Consider the following 18,861-nt stretch of genomic DNA (forward strand, 5'->3'; position numbering starts at 1 on the left):
CTTTTGAACAGCCATGGGAATTCCGTTTCCTTCCCGGGATCCGAATCATTTGGAGAATGTCTTTCCATTCCTGCGGACCTTTACATAGATGTTGGTAAAGTAGAAACTGACCAAGTAAAAATAGTACGACTTCAATATTATGTAATAAGTAAAAAATAAAATCTTTTCACAAGTCATTTAGGAATCATCTGATCTCCTGGCTGAGTTATAATATATATACATACATCATGCTGAGACTGCACTTTGAGATCTTTATTAATGAAAAGTGTGTTATCAATTAAATTATTATCATGGTTTTTATTTTTGCTTTTAAACAGATTTATAATTCAGCACAAACAGTAAAATTCAACGTTTTTAAATGTAAATCATCAAAGTCCGATTTCAATGAAGAGACATTTAGATTTAAACTTTATTTAAAATCTCAGGAGTTTTGTTCCTTTTGTTTCTGCTCATTATGACTGCTGAGCCCAGTTCTCTGTAGGAAAGTAAGTACACCCTGAGCAGCAGCAGCAGCAGGTTGCAGGTCACTGTGTCTCTGTAGGAAAGTAAGTACACCCTGAGCAGCAGCAGCAGCAGGTTGCAGGTCACTGTGTCTCTGTAGGAAAGTAAGTACACCCTGAGCAGCAGGTTGCAGGTCACTGTGTCTCTGTAGGAAAGTAAGTACACCCTGAGCAGCAGCAGCAGGTTGCAGGTCACTGTGTCTCTGTAGGAAAGTAAGTACACCCTGAGCAGCAGCAGCAGCAGCAGGTCACTGTGTCTCTGTAGGAAAGTAAGTACACCCTGAGCAGCAGGTTGCAGGTCACTGTGTCTCTGTAGGAAAGTAAGTACACCCTGAGCAGCAGCAGCAGGTCACTGTGTCTCTGTAGGAAAGTAAGTACACCCTGAGCAGCAGGTTGCAGGTCACTGTGGAGTCTTGACCTGCTCTGCTGAATTCCTCTGGACTCTGGAGGGACTTCCTGCATGAATGGCCTATCTAAAGTCTGTAAGGTGTTGAGTAGTTTGTAAATGTTTTAACTTTGTTTTAAGCAAACAGCAGCTCTTATGTGCCTCCCCAGGTCTGATGCCGCCCTGCGTAACCGCCCATATCAACCTGCCCTTCCTGTAATCTGACTGATGGCCTCCTCTAAAAGGTGTTGCACCCAGCAGGTTGACACACATGGACTGTTTGAGGAGTGGTGCTGTGGGCCGTCACCGTAGCAACCGGTGACTCAGCTCAGTTTCAGGCGGTTTCCTGTATTTTTCCACCCGGCCAGCAGGAAGCTGGTAGATTTTCTTGCAGCAGTCGGAGCGAAAAGGCTGAACTTAGCTTTTGGAAAGTTTATGAAACACAGCAGGAAGTTTTGCTTTTCTGACCCATTTAGATGTTTTACAGCAGTGGTGTCAAACTCATTTTTATTTTGGGCCGAATCAAAAATCTGAATGTTCTTAAAGGGCCGGTTGCACCAGAATCTATTGATAAAACCAATAAAACTGTTAAAATATCAATTAATAGCTGTTCCTCCAGGATTTGTGATTATTTGAGTGTTTATTTTTGCAATCAAAATGACAGATTTTGTGGTGAATATTAAGAAATATTTGTAATTGTTATTTTACAGTATTTACGCTAATGTATGATGTTAAATGTGACTCTTTATCACTCGCTGTATCAGTTACGGATTTAATGTTTTTGACCAATTTTGAGAAAATTTGCAGTAAAATCAGGAAAAAAATGTGGAAATTTGTTGATTTTGTGTGATTTTTGCAGATTTGTGAAAAACTGGAAGGACTTATTGATGTAATTTGGAGTCCAGAGGGCCACATAAAAAGCTACGGCGGGCCAGATTTGGCCCCCGGGCCTTGAGTTTGACACCTGTGTTTTAGATGATCAAAAGTTTTTAAGACAAAAACAACCCGAGGAAATTAAAAAATGAATCTTGAACGTCGCTGTGAGCCGTTCTTCCATCCAGAAATGTTTTATTTGAGTCACTTTGGAAGTTTTTCCAGTTTAAGTCCAGATGTGATCAGGGATCTAAATCTGCAGAGCAGAACCAGCAGAACCAGCGGCTCATCCAGGAGGTCCAACAGAACCAGAAAACATCCAACATCCTGATAATCTGGGAAAATGTTCTGGAAGGACGAAGGCTGCAGCAAAGCATGGTAGCGGCAGAGTAATGCTGATGGATCCAAAAGGCTCAAAGACACTAAATGAAGGCCTAGTCAAAGTCCAGACGTATTCAGCTGAACCGTTCAACTGGAAACATTATGAGCATTAAGCTCCGACCTGCAGGTCCAGGATTTAAATCCTCAGACTCGTTACTCGTTAGTATTTTTACTACTTTTATCTGATTTCACTGAACAGGAAAGTTTCTGATTTTCTGAGTGACCAGAATCAGACCTGCAGCTTTTTGTTAACTTTCATTTAGAAACATTTTATTTTTGTTACTTATACCAGTTATCATATCGATCCATAAAATACCAAAAATGTAAAGTTACATTTTGGTCCATCTGATGATTAAATATTAAATGATTGATCATTTGATCAGTTATCAGAACTTTTTACCAAATGTAATTTCTTGAACCTTTTACTTTTCTTCATACTCTTGTTTCGTGACCTCTGACCTCCGGTATGACCTCGTCACCTTCGGAACCTTTTGTTTTGCTTTAAAGAATATTTAGTTGGAAGTTTTGTTTTTACTTTTTTTAAATCAGAATTTGTTTTGATTTAAATTGTAATTCTTCAAAAAAATATAGCTAGAAAAGAGAAAATGTAAATCCGAGGTTCTGCTGCCGCTTGGTTCCGATCAGAAGCTGTGGTTTGATAAGCAGTAGAAGAAGAAGAAGAACAGTAGAAGAAGAAGAGTCCGCCTGTCGTATCAAATGCTCCTCCGGTTTCTTTTATTACAACCCAGTGAAATGGACACAAACACACAGGCGCCTTGCATAGAGTGGAGTTCTGAAAAGTGCGTCCGGGTCCGGAGGGAAATGTTCCAGAACCTCCAGGTCCGACCGGAACCTGAAGCTCCTCATGCGCAAAGTTCCCCAGACATGAACCCAGAGGTGAGATGAGTCGGACCGAACCAGAACCGGCCTCCCGGTCCGGTCCGGTCCGCTCCGCCAGACCCGAACCTTTGGTACAATCGATGCAAAACGGATATTTTCACACAACAGACAGACATTTACACAGAGACTCGTGGTTCTGTACACGGTTCTCCAAACCCAGGTCCAGTCAGCTCATTACTAAGATAGACGGTTCAGAACCATGCTGGCCCGGCGGGCCGACCCGAACCGACTTCACCAGACCCAGATCCGTCAATGGAGAGCAGGAATCCTCATGCACGGAGCTAGAAAGGCGGGCGGCACTACTTCAGCATGCAATATGGAGCTACGACACAGCGCCACCTAGTGGTCTGTGCCAGGAGCAGCTCACGGAGCCGCACCGGACAGACCCTGCATGCAGGGCTGGACTGGGAGGAAAGGGAAACCACCGCGGCTCCTGTGGTCTGACTCCAACAGGCTTCCGTAGGTCTAACATGCAGCGTTTCCAGCGGGAGGACAGACGGATGTCTGGACATGTCCATGGACATGTCCCGGAAACGTCCATGTCTCCCAGTTAGGAACAGGAAACCATCAGAGGCACTGGGAACAAACCTCACATTCAGAAACTCAGCTGAGCTTCGCAAAAACATCCGGGCTGAAGATGGCGGACCGAGAATCAGGCGACATCTGAGCAAACGTCATCAACGGGACCAGCTAGCTGCGGCTCTGGAGCGTCCAGGTGTGTTAGCGCAGCTAGCTGCAGCTCTGGAGCGTCCAGGTGTGTTAGCACAGCTAGCTGCAGCGTCCAGGTGTGTTAGCGCAGCTAGCTGCAGCGTCCAGGTGTGTTAGCGCCGCTAGCTACAGCTCTGGAGCGTCCAGGTGTGTTAGCACAGCTAGCTGCAGCGTCCAGGTGTGTTAGCGCAGCTAGCTGCAGCTCTGGGGCGTCCAGGTGTGTTAGCACAGCTAGCTGCAGCGTCCAGGTGTGTTAGCGCAGCTAGCTGCAGCTCTGGAGCGTCCAGGTGTGTTAGCACAGCTAGCTGCAGCGTCCAGGTGTGTTAGCGCAGCTAGCTGCAGCGTCCAGGTGTGTTAGCGCCACTAGCTGCAGCTCTGGAGCGTCCAGGTGTGTTAGCGCAGCTACCTGCAGCGTCCAGGTGTGTTAGCGGCACTAGCTACAGCTCTGGGGCATTATCGTGACGCCAAAATGGAAAAACATCCGCAGTGACCTTAGAGGAGCAGCTGATCAGTGGTGGGCGTGGCCAACTCAGCTGGTATTTCCACTAACGCGCTACATCAACAGGGTGTTTAGCAGAAGCTCATGCTAATCATAGACACTCGTTCAGCTAATACAAAATCACTATACCAACATGTGATTTAGCAGAAGCTAATGCCGATGTGCTAATCATAAACAGAAAGAACTGCTGCTACTTCAGAATGAGAAAATAAACTATTAGAACGATTCTTAACAGTCGATAACTTTATTAAACCACCAGTAAACTATCGCTTTGGAGTTTATCTGCAAAAATTAGCTTAGCAGAAGCTAACTGTGCTAAACATATTGAAAGTTAGCAAAAGCACTGAAAGAGAAACCAGATCTGCGTTTAGCGCGCCCACCACTGCAGCTGCAGCTGGGTCTGAACCGGGTCATCAGCAGAACCTGGATCCAAACCCAGCAGAACCAGAACCCGGTCACAAAGCCGAGAACCTTTGACCTCATTCTAAGGCCTGAACAGAACCAGGTAATATTTATTATGGCATTCATTATGTTCTGACTCCGGCCCGTCCAGCTCCAGCCGTCCAGAACCTTCTGGTGTTCTGGACTCGTACATTCGGTTTGGTACATTCGCCACCGCGTGGGAAGTGATGTCATCTGTTAGGAGGAAGTCAAAGTATTGCTCATCAGAAAGGTGTGGAAAGTACCGGGCTCTGCAGATCCAAACCCATCAGAACCCGGTTCGTCCTCCAGGAGCGGGTCCGGTTTGTGCCAACAGGTGAGTGAGTGCAGGTAACCCCAGTGTGAAGGTCGGCCGGAGCGGCTGCTGAGATAAAGCACACATGTGGCTCAGTGACAGAAACGGGTTCACATGAAACGGGAAACTTTACAACATCCAGCGGTTCTGGTTCTCCGTCCGTCTCCTCACAGAACCGGAGCGGCGGGTTGGTGCGCCGTCCGTTTCTTCTTCTCTGGTTCTCCTCAACGAGAGCATGGGATCTCCAGACGCTCCGGAGTCACTCCAAGCCGAAGGTGCTGGTCTCCTCCACGGCCGTCACCAGCTTCTCGTACAGCATGGAGAAGGACGGGTAGGGAGGCAGGTCCAGCCGGTTGAAGCAGGTATGAGCCCTGAGGGACGGACAGACGGCGTCAACCAGGTGGGACTCAACAGACACGGAGGGATCGATCGATGGATGAACGAAACGGATTCAACAGGCTGACCAACAGTCTCAGAACGATCCATCACAGAACCAGCAAACGTTTCGTTGCTAAAGGTCAACAGGTCAAAGGAAACCTGGACCAGAAACCTGCACACAGTTTTTCTGATGAAGCCAGACGGAGCAGCAGAACCGGGCCAGAGGTCCGGTTGGAGTCGCAATCTGGGCTGCTGGTACCAACAAGGTCAGAATCACCTCCAGAACCTTCTGACTTCACAGGAAGCCAAAGGACATAAACCTGGACCAATCAGAGCTGGTGGGCGGGGCTTAAACAGGAAACCAGTCTGAACTGGGGAGAAGGACCTCTCTACTAACAGGAAGGGGCGGGACGGACCGATGTCAGTCTCTTACCTTATTTGGAAATGGGACCATTGCACTCCGGAAGTGAAGGGGGCGCTATTTCCTACACTTCTGTTTTATTTTCTTTTAAAATCTGTGATATATTTTCACCTTTAGGACAGAGTTTCTCTCTCAGCAGGTATTTCAACTTCTCTCTTTTATTTACTTCAGCAAAGATCACAGCTTTTAGCAAATTCTGTGACTTTCTGTGTAAATCTGCTCCTTATCGCATCTTTTCAGGCCTGATGCTGCCTCTAGTGGCGTGGGGCGGTAACACAGCTAATACAATTACATTACTAATTCAGAATACTAAAGTCTTTATTATTTATTATTAATTCTGGCATTACTGCAGCAGTAAAAGATAAATTCCCTAACAAAAGAACATATTTTTCATTTTCTTAAGGATACAGATCTAATTAAATGAGAAGAACTGAAAGTGGTTCCAGTTTCTCCCAACCTGTTGAAACTGTGGCAGATTTTAAATTCCTCTGGTCGTTCCTGGACAGTCGGCTCAGCTTTCCTGAAAACCCTGACCATGTTTTTAAAACTGTTCTCAGAGACTCGACCCTTTAAGACCTGGAGGTGACCCAACATGAGGTCACGAGTTAAAATGGTTGTTTAAAACTCTGTTTATTTTCATCTTAAACAGTGAGATATGAAAATGTGTTTCCATTTAGCTGCCCAATAATTCAGAGAAATTCTCCTCAAGAGTCTAAATCCAACCTCTACTTTCTGAAACCGTCATGTTTGAGTCGTAACTAAACTGACCCTGCGGTCTGATGACAGCTCTACCTGTGCAGCGTCTCTCTCCTCGCCTCACCTGGGTAAAGACGTGATCTTCCCCCACTTCTCCACGCAGAACCTGCGCGGCCCGTTGCTCCCTCGCAGCGAGGCGAAACCTTCGTAAGGAACGCTCGACGTTCCCGTCACGAACTGCAGCACAAACAGGAAAACCGGCAGCTGCTGAACAAACGGGGATTCACACACAGGCCGCACCAATCATTCCGTTCTAGTCTGACTGTCTAGTCAAAGTCCGGTCCGGTTGGTGTGAATACTAGTTGACCTTTGACCTCTGGTCCTCCAAACCTCAGTCTGGTTCAGTTTGAATGTGAACGCCAAGCGGACCAGAGGCCGCTCCAACAGCAGGAAGTGGACTACAGAGCAGGGCATTCTGGGTAACCAAAGCTAACATGTTAGCCTAGCGCTAGCAGCAGAAATGGCTCCTGGTCTTTAGCCTAAAGAGAAATCCTCCAACCGCTAAAATCCTCCATCTTGTTTCCATCTGGTGAAACAGGAAGTTGCTCTCAGCGTCTTCAGAGGTTTTTGTGTCGTTTCCTTCAGTGGTTCTTGGTGCAGCGCCCCCACAGGCCAGGAGGGGAACAGGTTGGTTTGACTCAGAGCAGCTGGAGGTGGAGCAGATGTTCTGGTTCCAGTAGAACCGGGTCGACCGGACCATCAGGAGGGGAACAGACTCCATCATTCAGCTGATTGGAGTTCAACATCAAGATTTCATGATCAACTGTATCAAAGGCTTTTAATAAATCAATAAAATGTGCTGCAAAGTTTGTTTTAACTACAAAACCAATTAAATAATAATTGATTGCAGATAACTTTATGAAGACATGTATTAGTTTTGGCAGGATCAGTCCTCCATATGAGGCCATTTTAAACTGAATATCAAACGACGGTTTTGTTCCCCAGTCGAGTCTCAGATGATCAGCTGGAAACAAACCCTACAGAGGAAGGAGACGCTCTGCAGGTTTATCGTTTCAAATTATGTAGAGACAAACTACTGACCCACTTCAGGGATTATAACTTATATCTTTTAGTAGTTTGCATCTTAATCCATCTGGAAAATGAATTCATGCTGCATCAGCTGATCTGGTTTCATTAATAAAAGCCACAGCAGCAGCGATAAAGTCAGGACTGGTTTCATGTCCCATAACAATAATATTCAACGATGATGATAACGGTGTGTGTGACGCGCTGGCCTCACTGTGCCAGTGCCTCCACCAGGGGGCAGCACCTCCTACCTGCAGCAGCCGCAGCCTCTGCTCGTTGTTGAACCGCTCCACAGCCGCCCAGAACCAGCGGATCACTATGTGGTTGTCATGGTAACCTGAGGGCAGAGAGACGATGATGGTGCATGACTGGGATGGAAAAGAAACTCTTCCTCCTCCTCCTCTTCCTCCTGCCGCTGTGGCTCTACTGTGATCAACCATTTAATCTCAGATAACAATAATAATCGAAAATAATTTTTATTTTAATTAATAAATGCAAAAAATGTAATAAAAAATGTATTAATTAAAAATAAAAAATCATAAATAAAAAGCTTCTAAGTCTTTGTTCTGCATTCAGTCACAGGTCTTCTCTGCGTGGGAAGTGATCTGATCAGGCAGGAGGAAGTGAGTGTTGTGGATCTGAAAGGTGCGGAAGGCCTCTGCCTCGTACCTCCTCTGTACTCGGTGTTGTTCCTCCAGTCGGTCAGGTCGATCTCTGCTGTTCCTGCGATGACCAGCTCCAGCTCCCGGGCGTCAAACACCGACACCAGGCGCACATCCACCACCTGACGAGCCGCCGCGCGCACACACACACACAGAGGGAAACACACACACAGAGGGAAACACACACACACACACAGGGAAACACACACACAGAGGGAAACACACACACAGAGGGAAACACACACACAGGGAAACACACACACAGAGGGAAACACACACACACACACAGGGAAACACACACACACAGAGGGAAACACACACAGAGGGAAACACACACACAGGGAAACACACACACACAGAGGGAAACACACACAGAGGGAAACACACACAGGGAAACACACACACAGAGGGAAACACACACAGGGAAACACACACACACACAGAGGGAAACACACACACACAGAGGGAAACACACACACACACACACAGGGAAACACACACACAGGGAAACACACACACAGAGGGAAACACACACAGACACACACACACACAGAGGGAAACACACACAGACACACACACACACACACAGACACACACACACACAGAGGGAAACACACACACACAGACACACACACACACCCCACACACACACAGAGGGAAACACACACAGAGGGAAACACACACACACAGAGGGAAACACACACACACAGAGGGAAACACACACAGAGGGAAACACACAGAGGGAAACACACACAGGGAAACACACACACACAGAGGGAAACACACACACACACACACAGGGAAACACACACACAGGGAAACACACACACAGGGAAACACACACACAGAGGGAAACACACACAGACACACACACACACAGAGGGAAACACACACAGAGGGAAACACAGACACAGGGAAACACACACAGACACACACACACACAGACACACACACACACAGAGGGAAACACACAGACACACACACACACCCCACACACACACAGAGGGAAACACACACAGAGGTTAACACACACACACACACAGGGAAACAAACACACACACAGGGAAACAAACACACACACAGGGAAACACACACACACACACCCCACACACACACAGACATGAGACCCAAACCAAACGTTTCCAGCACCATCATCTGTTTCTTCATGGAGAAAATCTGTTACTAAAATCAATGAAGCCAAACTAAAAATTCAGAAAGTTTGTTTTCAAAGGAAAATGTAAAAACTAAAGAAACAAAAAGACAGAAAAGCATGAAGTAAAAGTTCCATTAAGCTGCTGCTGTTTAAGCTAGTAGCTAGTAAATATTTCGCTAGCTCAGAGCTGCAGCTTTAGCTTGGCGCTAATTAGCGGTACCTCATAAAAGCCTCGGACCAGGCTCTCGGTCTGCTGCGCCACGCCGCGCTCGATGCGCCACTTCACCATGCGCTCGATGTATTCCTTCTTGTTCTTCTCGGACACGGGGATTCCCGCCCCGCCGGGCTTCAGCTCTCTCTCTGTGATCTGCAGACAAACAGCCGGTGGGAACTAAGGACGGACACCGGTCCGTTGTGCGGGACGCGTTTAGGGGACGGACCTGTCCGAAGACTTCCTCGTTGACGGTGAAGGTGAGGTCCAGCATGTCCTCGATGTCGTTGTCCTTCATCCACTGCAGGCTCTGGTGGAACTCCTCATCCAGGAACTCGAGGTCGCTGAGGTCACACGGGCTGCAGGCACACAACCAGAACCAGTTTATGGGCGGAACCGGGTTTCTAATGGGCGGTACCAATCTGCTCTTCCTTAGAAACCACCAATCAGAGCCGGCAGGCGGGTCTTAGAGCTGCCAATCAACTTGTGTGGAGCTTCTCGTCCCTCCCCTGCTCTCTGCTACACTGCAGCTAGCATAGCCTGCCATGAATGCTAAGCTAGTTAGCATGGCCACCATTAACGGTGGATAAATGGTTTTCCTGTTGGTCCACCATTAGCACATTTAGCGGTGAGTACATGAGGTGATTAACAGCACTAAGGCCCGCCTCCTGGCTCTGATTGGGTGAATTTGGTGTGTTTCCTCAGACGGTAGCAGCAGCTCAGGGAGATCATTGTGTTCACACATCATCCGTCTCATAATAAACAGTTTGAACAAATATGGAAAAATATATATTCTTTATAAAACCTACTGCAGCTTCAAAGGAAAATAAAAACTAAAATATTCCTACTAGTCTTCATCAGTCCACAGAGGAATTCATCTTTGCATGAACTAATCATTTCCCTACACGTGTTTATCAGCCGGATGGTTCTGGTGAAACTTGGGGCCTTTCCGACCCGGTGACACCACCGGAGGAACCACTCACATGCGCAGGAGGCCTTTATAGAACGGGCGAGTGAAGAACGCGTCCAGCAGGTACTGATGAACCAGAGCCAGGCCCAGAATCCGCCCGCTGAACCGAAACCTGGACGCAGACAGAACCACAGCGATTCTCAGAACAACCGTGAAGCTGCTGGTCCGCAGCAGACAGGAAGTGCTGACAGGAAGTCACCATTCGTGGTGGTTGTCCACAAAGGCGGACATGGGGCTGATCTGCACCGTGTACGTGTCGTTGGCCGAATACTCGAATAAACCGTAGTACGGGTTGAAGAGCTCCCTGGACACCAGGAAGAAGAACTCTCTGGACGGCCCGCTGTAGTCCAGCCTGAAACACACAGTGACCTGGAGTTCCTCAGGGCGCGCTGCTCGGCCCGCTCTCATTCAACAGAACCAAACCTCGGACCATCAGGCACCGTCTTCCTCACCCGTCCTCGCCGACGAAGCTGACGTAGAGTTTACTCCTCTGCAGGTCTTTGCGGGAGTAACACATGATCTGGTTGAAGGCGTCTTCCAGCAGGTGATCTCTGCGGATGATGAGCCTGGAGACGAGCAGAAAGAATCAAACAGAATAATAAACGTAACGTTGGTTCTGTTGGTGTCATTTTTACCTAAAATACTTTCTGTTTGGACTTTTCTAACATTTCCAAACACAAAAACAGAAACCCAAACAGACTTTTTCCACTGAACTAGTGAAGTTCCTTCAATACCCAAAGAGCCGAGAAAAAGTTTGTAAGTTTATCAGAATCAGTCAATCATGTTTGTGAAATTACCACTGTGGCCTAGTTAAAGTTCATGTTGGAACAGTGAAGCCTGTTATAATTCCTGCCTGAACGTCGAGATGTTCAGAATCCAGTCCAGATGCTTCATTGATCAAATATTGTGGAAGATTCAGAAATAAGTGGGTCTAAAAATGTCACAAAAAGTGAAATGTGTCCAGATTCAGATTTCATAATTGGTCTTAAAATGCATTCAGTGACCTGTAAGTATGTTCATTCTTTATGTCTGTTATTGATATATTATTAAAGAAAACCATCTGGTTACTTTCCCAGCTTATGTAAAAACATAAATGACGCAGTAATCGTGTATTTCTCTGACGTACTTGACTTTTCCCGGCCCCTGACCGTAGCCCTTCGTCTCCAGCTTCCGGTAGAAGTTCCTCAGTTTCGCCTCAAAGTCTCTCTTGTACGGGGCGGGCGCTCGCGCGTTGGCGCGCGGCGTTCCTGCAGCGAACGGGATGAAAGCCCAGGTGGGGCGGAGACAGGAGCCCATCAGCAGATTAAACCAAATCAAACACTGATGCAGGTTAATCCTGGATTGGTTTGCAGCTTCAGACTCATCAGATTCTCTTCAGTTCAACTGCAGCAAACATCCAACAAACCAAAACAATCTGGAGGAGTTTGTTTGTTTCACACAATTTAATCTGAGAAGGAATTAATCTGCCTGGAAGGTGTTTGGTTTTTCTTTACCAGATAATCCTGCACACTAATCCTGGGTAAATTCAAACATTTTTCTGTTAAACTGAGCAGAAATACAGAATAAATAAATGCGTTTATAACCTTATTATAAACATTATTGTAAATAATTTGAGTTTAGATAAGAGAAAAAAATGATGGTTCATTTTCCACAGATGAATGAACAACTTTCCACATTGTTGTTCGTTCATTTGTCACAGTTTGAAACTAAATATTTAGTTCCAAGTAAATATTTACTGAAAAGTTGCTAAATGTAGCAGCGCACAGTCTCAACCCTGACTGGCTCCGCCCCTCATTCCTGACTGGCCCCGCCCCTCAGCCCTGATTTGGCTCCACCCCTCAGCTCTGACTGGCTCCGCCCCTCAGCCCTGACTGGCTCCGCCCCTCAGCCCTGATTGGCTCAGCCCCTCAGCCCTGATTTGGCTCCGCCCCTCAGCCCTGATTTGGCTCAGCCCTGCCTGGCCCCGCCCCTCAGCCCTGACTGGCTCCGCCCCTCAACCCTGATTTGGCTCAGCCCTGATTGGCCCCGCCCCTCAGCACTGACTGGCTCCGCCCCCCAGCCCTGACTGGCCCCGCCCCTAAGCCCTTATTGGCTCAGCCCTTATTGGCTCCACCCCTCAGCCCTTTTTTTCACACAGGGTTCAGTCAAACTTTGAGACGTTCAGCGTCTGGAGATTTACTGAACCTGTGAGGTCTGGAGCAGGACGTTTCCAGCGTATTTACAGGACGTCTGGCTTTATATTACTTTCTGAACAAACAAAACAAATTCATATCGAAATAATCAAAACTTTTTATTGCTGTTGTTTAATAAAAGCTGTGAATGCAATAAAGTGTGAGCAAACAGAGACGGGTTTACCTGGAGAGCTCTGAGGAGAAGACAGGTTGTAACCTGGGTGGAGCAACGGCGGCACGTATGACATCACTTCCTCCTCAAACAGGCTGGAGACAAAGCATGAGAGGTCAAAGGTCAGAAATGAGGCGGCCTAAATTCAGTCACTCAGCAGAACAAGCGGACTGACAGCAGGTGGAATCCAAACACTGTGAGGAAAACATGTTGAGCTACAAGCAGAATGAAACTTGGTGATATTTTAGATGGCTAGCTTAAGCTACACCGCAGGATCGGAGGCTCAGCGGTTAACAACAGAAAGTTTTCACTGCCTCTCCAGCTTCAACATGAAAACACTGACGCTGCTCCGCCAATCACAGCTGAAGCTAACGGTGGAGGAGCCGCAGCGTTAGCAAACAGCCTGCTGGGAAAAACATGGCAGCACAAAAACCGACTCGACAAACTGAACGCAGAAACATCGTGTCGGCTGTCGCATCTAAATCTAATCAAATTCAGGGACATTTGTTAACCGTGGTCACAGTCGCGTCCCGTGTTGCGTTTCCTCCTGAGTAGAGACGACTTTCGCCTGTCGCTGTTGACCATCGCTCCCCTTACGTTGACTACTTCGCCCATTATGGACACAAAAAGTTAGCTAGCTAATAGGGCATGTTAGCAGCTAGTTAGCGGTAGCCACAGAACGAAATGAAGATGTCAGTGAAAGAACCAAACTTTTGATCGTCTCGTGAGAAAAAAACAACAAATAAGATAAAATTGTTCTGTCATGACAAAACTTAGGAACTAGAGTCTGAGGTCTGAGTTTTAGATCCTTAGCTGAAGACTTCATAAGGACGCTGAACCCGGTAAATGGTTCCAGAACCGGTTTGGCTCACAGATCGGGTCTCACCTCAGCAGCATGACGAGGTCGGCGTCGCTGGACAGACGGGCGAGTCCGTTGACGCCCTCGCTGCGGATGAACTGGACCTTCTCCCTGCGGACACACGCAGGGTTAAACAGGCAGGGTCCTGCAGGGTCGGGGGTCAAAGGTCGTGTTCAGGTTACTTTAGAGAGTGGTTCCTGGCTAACTCAGGCTGCCGCTCCTGTAGGACCTCAAAGATGTTGGGTTGCCGTAGAAACGCCACTATCTTGTCATTGTAGGCTGGAGGCAGAGGAGAGAGAGAGTCCAGGTGTGAGTCCAGGTGTGTGTTCTGTCCAGAACTGGACCCGGCCCGGCGGACTCACCCACAGGAACCACATCGTGGTACGGGCTGCGGCTGGACCCGCTGAAGGTGCTGGAGGGCCGGGGCATGGCGGGCAGGCCGCTCTGCCGGGAGTCATCCACCACCTGAGAGAGAGCGGCGGATCAGGACGCAGCCGGTTCTGGACCCGACCAGCCGGTTCTGGACCCGAGCAGCCGGTTCTGGACCCGACCAGCCGGTTCTGGACCCGACCAGCCGGTTCTGGACCCGAGCAGCTGGTTCTGGGCCCGAGCAGCTGGGTTGGGTCCAGAACCGGCAGCGGGTCCAGAACCACCCGAGCAGCCGGTTCTGGACCCGAGCAGCCGGTTCTGGGCCCGAGCAGCCGGTTCTGGACCCGACCAGCCGGTTCTGGACCCGACCAGCCGGTTCTGGACCCGAGCAGCTGGGTCGGGTCCAGAACCAGCAGCGGGTCCAGAACCACCCGACCAGCTGGTTCTGGACCCAACTAGCTGGTTCTGGACCCGACCCAACAACCAGGGTTTATCTGCTTGGTTCTGGCTGGTTCTGGTTACCAGGATCTAACTAGCTGCTGAGATTCTTCCATCAGGTTTGGATCGGACCGGATCGGACCGGATCGACAGAGCGGATAAAGGCTGGATAAAGGCTTGACCTTTGACCCAACAGTCTCTCCAGGACTGATCTGACCTCCACGCGACCTCTGCGGCGGCCTCTTACCTCCCCGGCGCTGTGGCTCCGTTGGCGGCTCAGGTGCTGGCGGTGGGCCAGCAGCCCGGTGGAGCGCGAGCTCTGCAGCGGCAGCCGGGGGTCGATGAAGGTCGTCGACCGACAGTTATGATCCACAAAGAAAGGCTGCGGGTCAAAACCACAAACCCTTAGAAGCTGAGCTACTGACGTCCTAGTCAAAGTCAGGAAGCTGGCCCACCTTCCCAGTATGGTCGTGCTTCATCTCCCAGCCGCGGGGCAGCTCCAGCTGCTTGTTGGCGAACATGTTGAGGAAGGTCACGAGGTCGCGGTTGTGCTGGTAGCGCTCGAAGTAGTGAGCGTCCCGCCGCACCTTGCTGATCATGTGCTTCAGGCAGGTGTTGCTGGTAAACATGCGGTAGGCACTCTGCACGAAAAGCAACCGCAGATTAGCTCAGGCGGCCCGCACCAGGCGGTGACCAGCAGGAACAGCTCAGGTTGGAAACAACCAATCAGAGGCAGAAACTCAGAACAGAGATGAAAACACTGAAAACCAGCAGATCAGACTTTATGGATCCACTGGCTGAACTGGGTGAACTGGGCGGAGCAGCTCAGAGCTTACGGGGTTTGAATGCAACACGGTGAAGAAGTCTGGGCTGCACAGGAACTTGGCGCTGGGCGACTGCAGCAACAGGGAGAGGCGTGAACGGCCACTGGAGTGGGCCACGGCGCTTTCTCTGCGATATTCTGCAAGAGATTCAGGGAACGGTCAGAGACACATCTGGACCAGCCAACTGAGGCGACCGGACGGAGGCGACCGGACGGAGGCGACCGGACGGAAGCGACCGGACGGAAGCGACCGGTTGGAGGCGACCGGACGGAAGCGACCGGTTGGAGGCGACCGGAAGGAGGCAACCGGACGGAGGCGACCGGACGGAGGCGACCGACCGGAGGCGATCGACCGGAGGCGACCGACCGGAGGCGACCGACCGGAGGCGACAGGACGGAGGCGACAGGACGGAGGCGACAGGACGGAGGCGATCGACCGGAGGCGACAGGACGGAGGCGACCGGACGGAGGCGACCAGAAGGAGGCGACAAGACGGAGGCGACCGGACGGAGGCGACCGGACGGAGGCGACTGGACGGAGGCGATCGACCGGAGGCGACAAGACGGAGGCGACCAGAAGGAGGCGACAAGACGGAGGCGACCGGACGGAAGCGACCGGACGGAAGCGACCGTTTGGAGGCGACCGGAAGGAGGCAACCGGACGGAGGCGACCGGACGGAGGCGACCGGTTGGAGGCGACCGGTTGGAGGCGACCGACCGGAGGCGATCGACCGGAGGCGACCGACCGGAGGCGACCGACCGGAGGCGACAGGACGGAGGCGACAGGACGGAGGCGACAGGACGGAGGCGATCGACCGGAGGCGACAAGACGGAGGCGACCGGACGGAGGCGACCAGAAGGAGGCGACAAGACGGAGGCGACCGGACGGAGGCGACAGGACGGAGGCGATCGACCGGAGGCGACAAGACGGAGGCGACCGGACGGAGGCGACCAGAAGGAGGCGACAAGACGGAGGCGACCGGACGGAGGCGACCGGACGGAGGCGACCGGACGGAGGCGACCGGACGGAGGCGACTGGACGGAGGCGATCGACCGGAGGCGACAAGACGGAGGCGACCAGAAGGAGGCGACAAGACGGAGGCGACCGGACGGAGGCGACCGGACGGAGGCGACCGGACGCAGGCGACCGACCAGAGGCGACAAGACGGAGGCGACCAGAAGGAGGCGACAAGACGGAGGCGACCGGACGGAGGCGACCGGACGGAGGCGACCGGACGGAGGCGACAAGACAGAGGCGACCGGACGCAGGCGACCGGACGCAGGCGACCGGACGGAGGCGACCGGACGCAGGCGACCGGACGCAGGCGACCGACCACAGGCGACAAGACGGAGGAGACCGGACGGAGGCGACCGGCCGGAGGCGACCAGAAGGAGGCGACAAGACGGAGGCGACCGGACGGAGGCGACCGGACGGAGGCGACTGGACGGAGGCGATCGACCGGAGGCGACAAGACGGAGGCGACCAGAAGGAGGCGACAAGACGGAGGCGACCGGACGGAAGCGACCGGACGGAAGCGACCGTTTGGAGGCGACCGGAAGGAGGCAACCGGACGGAGGCGACCGGACGGAGGCGACCGGTTGGAGGCGACCGGTTGGAGGCGACCGACCGGAGGCGATCGACCGGAGGCGACCGACCGGAGGCGACCGACCGGAGGCGACAGGACGGAGGCGACAGGACGGAGGCGACAGGACGGAGGCGATCGACCGGAGGCGACAAGACGGAGGCGACCGGACGGAGGCGACCGGAAGGAGGCGACCGGACGGAGGCGACCGGACGGAGGCGACCGGACGGAGGCGACCGGACGGAGGCGACCGGACGGAGGCGACCGGACGGAGGCGACCGGACGGAGGCGACCGGACGGAGGCGACCGGACGGAGGCGACCGGACGGAGGCGACCGGCCGGAGGCGACCGGACGGAGGCGACCGACCGGAGGCGACAAGACGGAGGCGACCGGACGGAGGCGACCGGACGGAGGCGACTGGAGGGAGGCTAACGGCTGGAGGCGACTGGACTGAGGCGACCGGCCGGCTGGAGGCAACCGGCTGGAGGCAACCGGCAGGAGGCGACAAGACGGAGGCGACAAGACGGAGGCGACAAGACGGAGGCGACAAGACGGAGGCGACAAGACGGAGGCGACCGGACGGAGGTGACCGGACGGAGGCGACCGGACGGCTGGAGGCAACCGGCTGGAGGCAACCGGCAGGAGGCGACCGGACGGAGGCGACAAGACAGAGGCGACCGGACGGAGGCTAACGGCTGGAGGCGACTTGACGGAGGCGACCGGCCGGCTGGAGGCAACCGGCTGGAGGCAACCGGCAGGAGGCGACCGGCCGAACGGAGGTGACCGGACGGAGGCGACCGGTTGGCGGGAGGTGACCGGACGGGCTGGAGGCTAACGGCTGGAGGCGACCGGTTGGAGGCGACCGGTTGGAGGCGACCGGCTGCTGCGTCAGAGGAAACTGACCGGAGATGGAGTGAGGCATCAGCTCGCCCTCCGGCTCCGGCAGCTCAGCGGAGGATTCCTCTGGCCGCTCACTGCTGGTTATGGTCCTCCTGATGCTCTGGTATCTGTCAGCAGGAGAAACAAACTGCGGTTAAATTAAAAAACATGAAGAAAGCAAAGAGACACTTAGCTGATCAGATTTTCAAGGGTTGTGCGAATTTAACTTTTTAATCTTTCATCATGTTTTATGTTTTTCCCCGAGTTCTCCTTTGATTCTTTCATGTTTCCTCTAATAGCAACCATTCAGCTGTTAAAACACCTGGGTGGCTCTAGCCCCGCCTTTGAGGCGCAGCTCCTCCCCCACTCAGCTCCTTCAGACTAGCCAGCAGCAATTAGCAGACAGCTGAGCTCATTATAGGAGCTGCTGCTCAGAGCAACGCTAGCACAAACATTAAAGGGTTAATAGAGGAGCCATGTTGGGACGACTTCCTGGAGGCGGAGCTTCAGGAAGAGCAGGAGCTTCTTAAAGAGACAGAGGCCCAATTTCAATGCACTAAATCAGGGAGTCACTTTTCTGTTAAGTCATATTTGATATTTATAGCATTTTTATAACAACTGAAGGAAACACAGTTACTGGACTACAATATGAAATTTCTCCATGTGGCTGGGAAACAATAAATCTTTCCAGACTCCAGTTTTATCTGGTCGTCGTCGGTAATGACTCCCACCTAAATGAGGCTTTGCGTTGCCATGGTTACCTGCGGTTGAGCTGCTCCATCTGCTGGATGGAGTTGGAGCGGGTCAGGCCCTGCGACACGGGCGGTCCGGTGGGCCGCTGCCACGTCGTCGTCCTGTTCACATGATCCACAAAGAAGATCCGGCCGTGGCTGTCGATCCGAGCCTCCCAGTCTGAGCAGACATGGGGAGGAAAGGGTTAAAACATCAAAACATGGCGGCGTCAGGCAGAATATTATCAAATCAATTACAACTAATTGATGGATGGAT

General features: G+C 51.5%; 1 protein-coding gene and 1 long non-coding RNA gene across 2 annotated transcripts in view; one reads left to right on the forward strand and one right to left on the reverse strand.

The window, feature by feature from the left end:
- Positions 1 to 19: 19 nt before the first annotated feature.
- Positions 20 to 1,874, forward strand: LOC145550900 (uncharacterized). The gene is made up of 2 exons (XR_014086728.1): positions 20 to 691; positions 849 to 1,874. It is a non-coding gene; the product is annotated as an uncharacterized LOC145550900 (long non-coding RNA).
- Positions 1,875 to 2,847: 973 nt separating this feature from the next.
- The window catches only part of hecw2a (HECT, C2 and WW domain containing E3 ubiquitin protein ligase 2a), a 34,259-nt gene continuing 18,245 nt past the window's right edge, over positions 2,848 to 18,861 (reverse strand). The window contains exons 12-30 of the mRNA XM_008404333.3: positions 18,615 to 18,765; positions 17,878 to 17,981; positions 15,405 to 15,529; positions 15,024 to 15,209; positions 14,816 to 14,950; positions 14,124 to 14,226; positions 13,944 to 14,040; positions 13,789 to 13,872; positions 12,915 to 12,997; positions 11,686 to 11,806; positions 11,012 to 11,125; positions 10,759 to 10,911; positions 10,573 to 10,671; positions 9,819 to 9,948; positions 9,599 to 9,745; positions 8,233 to 8,347; positions 7,815 to 7,900; positions 6,602 to 6,714; positions 2,848 to 5,353 (exon numbers count right to left, since the gene is read on the reverse strand). Of these exons, the coding sequence (XP_008402555.2) occupies positions 5,242 to 5,353; positions 6,602 to 6,714; positions 7,815 to 7,900; positions 8,233 to 8,347; positions 9,599 to 9,745; positions 9,819 to 9,948; positions 10,573 to 10,671; positions 10,759 to 10,911; positions 11,012 to 11,125; positions 11,686 to 11,806; positions 12,915 to 12,997; positions 13,789 to 13,872; positions 13,944 to 14,040; positions 14,124 to 14,226; positions 14,816 to 14,950; positions 15,024 to 15,209; positions 15,405 to 15,529; positions 17,878 to 17,981; positions 18,615 to 18,765 (2,258 nt within the window). The 3' untranslated portion in view covers positions 2,848 to 5,241. The remainder of the gene's footprint in view (positions 5,354 to 6,601; positions 6,715 to 7,814; positions 7,901 to 8,232; positions 8,348 to 9,598; positions 9,746 to 9,818; positions 9,949 to 10,572; positions 10,672 to 10,758; positions 10,912 to 11,011; positions 11,126 to 11,685; positions 11,807 to 12,914; positions 12,998 to 13,788; positions 13,873 to 13,943; positions 14,041 to 14,123; positions 14,227 to 14,815; positions 14,951 to 15,023; positions 15,210 to 15,404; positions 15,530 to 17,877; positions 17,982 to 18,614; positions 18,766 to 18,861) is intronic.

The sequence above is a fragment of the Poecilia reticulata genome, chromosome 2 (assembly GCF_904066995.2).
Source record: "Poecilia reticulata chromosome 2, P_reticulata-male-v2, whole genome shotgun sequence".
Classification (NCBI taxonomy): domain Eukaryota; kingdom Metazoa; phylum Chordata; class Actinopteri; order Cyprinodontiformes; family Poeciliidae; genus Poecilia; species Poecilia reticulata.